Here is a 9,816-nt window from a genome sequence, read left to right as displayed (position 1 = left end):
TGCGGGAAGTTACCTCCCGCAACGACGGACAGTTACATCCTCGTGCGGATAGGGGTTAATAGAAGCCCCTAAGCACAAGATTGGGTGGAAACACAGAGGATAAATACACATGTATGTATAAGGATAATGATGAGAGTGGTGTATTTTAACATCCTCATTCTTTGCCATACACATTGGTATATAATATCATACTCTGTCTTACCTGATCAAAGTGCAAAACTAACGTGGACCAAGGTAGGCACCCTCCCCCTATCAGAGAGAGTTGTCGAGTCGAGGATAAACTTGGTGCTCTTTGCAGGCCCCAGCTAAAATATTAACAAAATGTCTAATATTTAATATTACAAAGCATTATTGTATTGTGATCATCCTTTCCATCCAGCAGGACATTGACCTTGTGGTCCTATCTGAAGGAATGTAGCACATAGACGGGACTAAATACCTAAAATGTCGGCATTTGTAATCACACTTCTTGCGCAAGAAAAATAAACAGCACAACTGATTAAACCCATTTAAAAAACCTTGTATAAGGTCAGTGGCGTAGCTATAGGGGTCGTAGCAGTCACAATTGCAACTGGACCCCAAAGCCAGGGGTGTCCATGGCCCCCCACACCATGTCTATCCACTGTTACTGTAGTAAACGGGTCATATGTAGTAAACTACATGAGCCCGTTACTACAGTAACAGTATACTTACCAAGCTCACTCCTGTCCTGAGCCAGGCACGGATGCAGAACTAAGCACTGACGCCTTTCAGTGTCACAACATTTTGTGCGCCACGCACAACGTCGTGACTCTGAATGGCGCCAGGACTCGTGTTGCGCCCAGAGATAAATAGGACCCTATATTCAGGAGAGAGGAAGGTAAGAATACTGTCCTGGACCCTGTATCTAATCCTATCATGTGTGATACTGTCTGCTGGAGCCCTGTACTAATCCTATCATGTGTGATACTGTCTGCTGGGGTCCTGTATCTAATCCTATCATATGCGATACTGTCTGCTGGGGCCCTCTATCTAAGCCTATCATGTGTGATACTGTCTGCTGAACCCTGTATCTAAGCTTATTATATATGATACTGTCTGCTGGGCCCCATATCTAAGCCTATCATGTGTGATACTGTCTGCTGGGCCCTATATCTAAGCTTATCATGTGTGATACGGTCTGCTGGGCTGTTTATCTAAGCCTATCATATGTGATACTGTCTGCTGGACCCTGTATCTAAGCTTATCATGTGTGATACTGTCTGCTGGGCCAATTATCTAAGCCTATCGTGTGATACTGTCTGCTGGACCCTGTATCTAAGCTTATCATATATGATACTGTCTGCTGGGCCCCATATCTAAGCCTATCATGTGTGATACTGTCTGCTGAACTCTGTATCTAAGCTTATTATATATGATACTGTCTGCTGGGCCCCATATCTAAGCCTATCATGTGTGATACTGTCTGCTGGGCCCTATATCTAAGCTTATCATGTGTGATACGGTCTGCTGGGCTGTTTATCTAAGCCTATCATATGTGATACTGTCTGCTGGACCCTGTACCTAAGCTTATCATGTGTGATACTGTCTGCTGGACCCTGTATCTAAGCTTATCATATATGATACTGTCTGCTGGGCCCCATATCTAAGCCTATCATGTGTGATACTGTCTGCTGGGGCCTATATTTAATCTGATCATAAGGGCACGTTCAGACGTGGCAGAATTTTTCCGCTGCAAATGATGGTGCAGATTTGAGGAAATTACGCAACGAATCTGCAGCAACATTTGCATATTTGACAGGTAATTCAGACGTTGCAGATATCACAGCGGACTTGCCACAGATTTCAGTTTTTGCATTGCAAAGGCTGAAATCCGCAGTGAAATTCCGCTTCTTCTCCGTAACAGACAGTTCATGCTGCGGAGGGAAAATTCTGCACCACAGCCTATGGTCCGCACAGTTATTTTCTGCAACGTCTGAACTAAGTTTCCTAAAAATGTATAGAAAGAAATGAAAAAAACGTCTGCTGCAGAATTCCACTGCGGACTGTCCGCCTCGGAATTCAACAGAAATTCCGCCACGTGTGAATGTGCCCTAAGTGGTACTGTCTGCTGGGCAGTGACGTAGGTATAGCGGTCACAGCGGTCGCAATTGTGACCAGGCTCCAAAGCCCCCCCCCCCCCTGGCCCATGGAGCTGCACCACTTCTATCCATAGTTACTCTAGAAACTAGGGTCTATGTCAAAAATCTATTAGTAAGGCTGGATTCACACGAACGTGGCGTTTTTGCGGACGCAAAAACGTGGCGTTTTGCGCACGCAAAAATCACTTGCCAGCTCCGTGTGTCATCCGTGTATGATGCGCGGCTGCGTGATTTTCGCGCAGCCGGCATCATAGAGATGAGGCTTGTCGACGCCCGTCACTGTCCAAGGTGCTGAAAGAGCTAAATCTTTCATCACCCTCGACAGTGAATGCCGAACACAACAGCGAAAAACCTGTAAAAAAAAAAAAGATAAAGTTCCTACTTACCGAGAACTTCCCGGCCGTTGCCTTGGTGACGCGTCCTTGGTGACGCGTCCTTGGTGACGCGCCTCTCTTGACATCGGGCCCCACCTCCCTGGTTGACGCGGCAGCCTGTGATTGGCTGCAGCCTGTGCTTGGCCTGTGATTGGCTGGAGCTGTCACTTGAACTGAAGTGTCATCCCGGGAGGTCGGACTGCAGGAAGGAGACAGGAGTAATCGGTACGTTAGAACTTCGTTTTTTTTTTACAGGTTCATGTATTTTGGGATCGCAAGTCACTGTCCATGGTGCTGAAACAGTTTAACTCTTTCATCACCATGCACAGTGAATGTCTCCCGATTTCGCGGACCGGAAATTTTTTTGCCGGGTTCGGCCAAAACGAGTTTGGCCGAACCCGGTGAAGTTAGCTTCGGTTGTCGGGGTTCGCTCCTCGCAAAGACACTCCGTTTGGATGCTTGGAAACAGAAAAGCACGTGGTGCTTTTCTGTTTCCATTCATCCTTTTGACAGCTCTTGCGCGAATCACGCAGTTCGAACGGAAGTGCTTCCGTGCGGCATGCGTGGTTTTCACGCACCCATTGACTTCAATGGGTGCGTGATGCGTGCAAAACGCCCAAAGAACGGACATGTCGTGACTTTTTTTCAGCGGACTCACGCTGAGCAAAAACCACGGACATGTCTGCACGGCCCCATAGACACATATAGGTCCGTGCAACGCGCGTGCAAATCACGCGCGTTGCACGGACGTTTTTCACGTTCGTCTGAATAAAGCCTAAAGGAGTCTACCAGAGAAATTAGTCCCCCAATGCTTTTTTTATTTTGGAATATAATTATAGAAAAAATAAAAATAAATTGAACTGGTGTGAAATGATGAATCTTTGCATTATTTTGCATCCCATAAAATAGAAGAGAATACAAGAAAAGTAGCTGTCCCTTTAACCTTTTTTAGAAAAAAAATCTATAAAAGCAAAGTAAAGATAAACGCTCTTGTAAAGCCAGCCTTACCTGTCACTTCCCAGCTCACTCATCCTCCCTGCCCTCTGTATAGATCAGAAAAACAGGTGTTGCCTGGGGAATAGACACACGATAACATTATCATATATAGTATCGTTCCGGTTTCTGCTTACATCACCGCACTGTCACTCAGCAGGGAGTGTGTCATACAAATAGCAGCTCAGCTGGTGCTTTCCCAGTATAAACTCGGGGGAAGCACAGAACACTGAAGACAAGGATTATACTGCAGAACAAGAGCTGTGAAGTTGGGAGCCGTCAGACTTGTCACTTGATCCAGAGAGGTCGTACCAGTAAACGACAGCAGAGGGCGCTCAGTAGCAGCAAAAAAAGGGATGAAGCACCTATTTACTAAGCACAATGGCTGATGAACTGGCGACAGCAGCAGCACAGGGAAATGTACAGCTGGTGAGAAGACTACTGAGGAGTGGGGTGAATCCCAACGCAAGGAACTTACACGGCAGAACACCCGTCCAGGTAGGGGGTATGGACAAATAGTAATATTGATATGGGAACTATTTCGCAAGATATGACAGTGATCCGATAGATAGACAGACAGACAGATATGAGATAGACTGACATCAAATAATCATTTTACATTCATGTTCCCCATGCTATAGTTAACATCTACTACTGGAATGTTTATATATAACTCAAGATTCTCAGTATCAGGTAAACCAAGGTATCGAGGTATAGAAAAGATTATACACGCCAATAGCCAACATGTAACAGCAGCACAACACAAACAAATATATATAAGTGAGTGTGATAGATAGATAGATAGATAGATAGATAGATAGATAGATAGATAGATAGATAGATAGATAGATAGATAGATAGATAGATAGATAGATAGATAGATAGATAGATAGATAGATATGAGATAGATAGATAGATAGATAATAGATAGATAGATAGATAGATAGATAGATAGATAGATAGATAGATAGATAGATAGATAGATAGATAGATAGATAGATAGATAGATAGATAGATAGATAGATAGATAGATAGATATGAGATAGATAGAAGATAGATAGATAGATAGATAGATAGATAGATAGATAGATAGATAGATAGATAGATAGATAGATAGATAGATATGAGATAGATAGATAGATAGATAGATAGATAGATAGATAGATAGATAGATAGATAGATAGATAGATAGATAGATAGATAGATAGATAGATAGATAGATAGATAGATAGATAGATAGATAGATAGATAGATAGATAGATAAAATGACAGTTCTAACTTGTGCTTATAAATCCTCTTGTCGGTAATTCCCAAGTCTTGTTATATAGGGTCTACTTTATTTTCATTTCTATGAAAACTTTATGCTCTTTGAAGACAGATAGATGTAGAGATATATGGAACAAACATATATACGATGAATATGATTATAGTATATAAATGTACTATATGTACATACCCTATACGAATACACTATACTTGTATATGTTTCTTTATGCTAACTGTATTTTTATTTCTTTTTTGGGTCAGCTTGTTAAATCTATATTTTCTATAAAACACTATATAATATTTAAAAGTCCTCTTATTAACGTTATATGATTATGTTTTATTTATATGTGCATTCTCCATCAAGCACTGTAAATATATACATATGTATGTGGACATACATATATACGGTGGCTAACATTATTTGAATTACATCGTATGAAAATACATATGAGTATAAACACCCACGCTTTACCTATGAAAATAGCTCTACTCTATAAATGTGCTCTATACATATATATATAGTGCATTGTAAAAGATATAGATGTAACGAGCTTAGGCAACTTTACTTGTACAGTGTTTATCTTTCTACAGAAGTTATCCTGCTTGATAGCTGGCTGGGAGAGGCGGGGATCTGTCGGGACTAGTGTCTTATATCGAGAATGACATCTGCAGTGGTAGCGCTCTAATATATCGCTATAACACACTATACCATGATATGATCCTAAAATCTGACCACTGACATCAAATAATCATTTTACATTCATGTTCCCCATGCCATAGTGAACATCTGCTACTGGAATGTTTATATATAACTCAAGATTCTCAGTATCAGGTAAAGCAAGGTATCGAGGTATAGAAAACATTATACACGCCAATAGCCAACATGTAACCGCAGCACAACACAAACAAATATATATAAGTGAGTTGAATTTGTATTTGTTATAATGCATTACATCTGAATATATTCTATTGTAAAATCCTGCCACTTACATTATGATTATATTTGGTCAATTTTTCGATTACATACTAGCAATTATTTCTCTATTATACCTTTATATTTATCTATCTATATAATGTGTTGTATGAAATATAGTTCTAACAAGATGAGGCAAATATTGATGTCAGCCTTTCCATTCCCTATCAAGCACTGTAATATGTCGATATATAAGTGGACTTGCTTCCACTCATGTGCAGTAGTTTCACGGATCGGGTTCTTCTACAAAGAAGAATAAATGGCTTTGTTTGTACTGACATCTCTTTCTCTTTTTTTTTTTCTTTTAACATTTTATTTAGCTTAAAAAATAAAATACAAATATTAGTTCAATGTTTCCCATTCATTATGAATGTATTATAGTATTAGAAGTGATATGTATATTATTTCATTATATGTTTTCTGGTATTCTACTACGTATCAGACTGGATTTACAAATGTATTCTTTTATGCCGTTTTTAGGCCTCCTTCTTGTGTTTTTTTTGGCTCAGTGGTGTTTGTTTGTTTGTTTGTTTGTTTGCAATACTTAGCAAGGAGTTGGTTTGGTGTTTTTATACCATAAATCATAACGGATGTATCATTGTGTTTTGTTTTTAATGGCGTTTTTTTGTGGCGTTTCTTCCGAAAAAAATCATGTGTCTCAAAGAGGAATCTTTATATTGTGTGATCTTTGCATCACATGATTTGCAAAGTGAAAAAGCCACACAGGAAAACGCATGTCAAAACGCAGGTACCAACAACTTACTATTTTGAAAAAAATAAAATAAAAATACAAAAAACGAAGCAAAACACTAGGGGAATCCAGCCTAAAAACTCATGTACCTGCCACGTGTGAACATATCCTAAGCTCTTGTTCACACAGTGCAGATTTGCTGCAGATTTTGCATGTACTATTTAAGCCAAAACCAGGAATGGAACTTAAGCAGAAGAAATATATAAAGGAAGGTCTTGGTCTGCTCTTCTGGATCCAAGGCTGGGTTTGGCTTAAAAAATGCATGCAAAAACTGCAGAAAATCTGCACTGTGTGAACAGGGTCTTAGAGATTTAGCCAAATGCCTACCACTGCAACTAAATAAATAAATGAATGAAATGTAGGATATAATAGATGTCTGTACCACAGCTTGTGAAGAGGCAGGGCTGTTTACTTGGAGAATATGCATGGGTGTGGTAGTAAAATGCTGTACTTTTATCTAGAACCACACACTAATCTGCTGAGAAATACAAGACTTTACAAGACAAATGTGCACACCTTTAATTTATTATGAGCATTATTATTCATCATCATCATTTGCTGTAATTATATTTCTAACATCAGCAGTAGAAATGTTTTCATGTACTATTATATTTTAGTTACAATTGAGTAATAATTAGGCTGGATTGACACACAGAATTTTGCTGTGTTTTTGCGGCATTTTCTAATGGCTTTTTTTATGCGTTTTTTTAGTGCGGCTGGATGCTACATTAAATTCTATAGTAAAATTTAAAAAAAACTTTTTTCAAGTTTAAATGTCATCTATAACAAAGTATATTTACCCCCCCGGCATTGTCATTATTCCCCCGGATGTTTATCATGCAGCCCAGCCTGTTATGATGTCATATTAACCTAGGCTATAGTGGTCACATGGGCTGCAGCTTCATCACGGGGGTCGTGCTGTATGGAAAACAGAGGGACGCGGTTTCACTGTTTTCCGTGTCGATTATTGAAGACGAAAATTTTCCCTTCAATTTGGAGCGCTTTACGGACAGAATTCCCTGCGGGTTCTAGGTTTCAGTTAGGGCATGTTCAGACATGGCGGAATTCTGCAGACACTGTCCGCATCAATGGCGCACATAATCCGCGTTGCAGATTCCATTGCGGATTTAGCTAAAATGTGAAGTGAATTCAGGTGAAGAGTACTTCCTGCTCTCTTTCAAACATTTCATCTCAGTCTGGCTTTAGATCTCGACACACATAGTTCCAGCCAGAATGATGAAATATCCTGTTCCTGAAAGCAATCCGCAACGCAACACACATAACAGCTGCGGATTTCATTGCGTCATTTTGAAACTCCATTGAAGTCAATGGAGAAATTCCGCAACAAGTACGCATCAAGTCAGCAACAGACAGTGTATGCTGCGGACAGAAAACTCTGCACCGCAGCCTATGGTCCGCAGCGGAATTCAGCAGCAATTCTGCCACGTGAATGTGCCCTTAATATACCATCTGACCGCACTAATCAAACACATGAATAATGCCGTTAGAACGCCATTAAAATTGTGACGAAAAAGGCACAAAACGCTGCTAAACGCCGCTGTTTGCGAATCCAGCCTTAGGGCGGCTTTACACGAGCACGTGCGTTTTGCGGACGTAAAAAACGCAGCATTTTGCGTGCGCAAAAGGCACTTGACAGCTCCATGTGCCCTGTTCATATGGATGCGCGGCTGCGTGTTTTTCGTGCTGCCGCCATCTTAATGACACTCCGTTTGGATGTTTGTAAACAGAAAAGCACGTGGTGCTTTTCTGTTTACATTCATTATTTTACTGTCATTGCGCGAATAACCCTTGTCCCACGGAAGTGATTTTCACGCACGCATTGACTTTAATGGGTGCGTGATGCGCGAAAAACGCCTAAATGTAGAACATGTCGTGAGTTTTTTTCAGCGGACTCACGCTGAGCAAAACTCACGGACTGTCTGCACTGCCCCATAGACTTGTATAGGTCCGTGCGAGCCGCGTGAAAACCACACGGGCTGCACGGACGCTAATCACGTTAGTCTGAATCCGGCCTAAGTAGTATTTAGGGTATGTTCACACGACAGCGTCCGTAACGGCTGAAATTACGGGGATGTTTCCGCCTGAAAACATCCCCGTAATTTCAGCCGTAACGGCATGTGCAGGCGCTTGAACGCCGCGTCCATTACGGACGTAATTGGCGCTGCTATTCATTGGAGTCAATGAATAACGGCTCCAATTACGGCCAAAGAAGTGACAGGTCACTTCTTTGACGCGGGCGTCTATTTACGCGCCGTCATTTGACAGCGGCGCGTAAATATACGCCTCGTGTGAACAGACAAACGTCTGCCCATTGCTTTCAATGGGCAGATGTTTGTCAACGCTATTGAGGCGCTATTTTCGGACGTAATTCGGGGCAAAAACGCCCGAATTATGTCCGTAATTAGTGCGTGTGAACATACCCTTATTCTCAAGACTTCTTCTTTTACTATTATTCAGCTATAATTGCATTAGTGCTACTAATATTCCTAATACTATTATAAGCAGTAGTATTATTAATATTATCTTATAGAATTACAGAATATAATATTAGATAATGACATAGTGATATTATATAGATAGTATGAAGTAGTAGTAATATCACAGCGTGCGTGCGGTTTTCAGTCCTATTATTACTATTCAGCCATTACTCTCATCATGATATTGAGAATCTTGAGTTATATATAAACATTCCAGTAGTAGATGTTAACTATGGCATGGGGCAGATGAATGTAAAATGATTATTTGATGTCAGTGGTCAGATTTTAGGATCATATCATGGCATAGTGTGTTAGCTATATAGTCTTCTAGCGATATATTACATTACAGAGGCTACCACTGCAGATGTCATTCTCGATATAAGATACCGCCAGCTATCAAGCAGGATAACTTCTGTAGAAAGATATACACTGTACAAGTAAACGGACCGCTCCCCACAAGCTATTCGGGGTGGCAGAAGTCTAGCTATGGTGAGTGCTGGGACCCGTTTCAGTGGAGTATATGTTATTATTAATAATAATAATAATATTTCTTCCTTTCCTATCAGGTGATGATGATGGGCAGTCCGCACCTAGCTCAGCTGCTTATTGATCATGGAGCCGACCCCACAGTCCGCGACCCCACAACTGGCACCTGTGCCGCTCATGATGCCATCCGTGAAGGCTTTGTGGAGACACTTGTCGTACTGCTAAATGGAGGAGCAAATGTTGACGGCCCAAAAGACAACTTCGGCCAACGTCCGATAGATTTAGCCTCCCCATCGGTTTTACAAGAACTAATAGCTCTAGGAATTGTCACACCAACTGGGAGTTAGCCGAACTC

At 41.0% G+C, this 9,816-nt stretch overlaps 1 protein-coding gene across 1 annotated transcript; it reads left to right on the top strand.

Annotated features, from left to right (window-relative positions):
• Positions 1 to 3,865: 3,865 nt before the first annotated feature.
• On the top strand, positions 3,866 to 9,816 carry LOC142742248 (cyclin-dependent kinase inhibitor 2A-like). Its single transcript, XM_075851810.1, has 2 exons — positions 3,866 to 3,985; positions 9,542 to 9,816. Exons 1-2 carry the CDS (start codon positions 3,869 to 3,871, stop codon positions 9,806 to 9,808), a joined length of 384 nt encoding a protein of 127 aa, XP_075707925.1. The 5' UTR covers positions 3,866 to 3,868; the 3' UTR covers positions 9,809 to 9,816.

This window comes from Rhinoderma darwinii, chromosome 1, assembly GCF_050947455.1.
Source record: "Rhinoderma darwinii isolate aRhiDar2 chromosome 1, aRhiDar2.hap1, whole genome shotgun sequence".
NCBI lineage: Eukaryota > Metazoa > Chordata > Amphibia > Anura > Rhinodermatidae > Rhinoderma > Rhinoderma darwinii.
The sequence above is the reverse complement of the archived record's forward strand: the minus strand, read 5'-3'. Positions and strand labels throughout refer to the sequence as shown.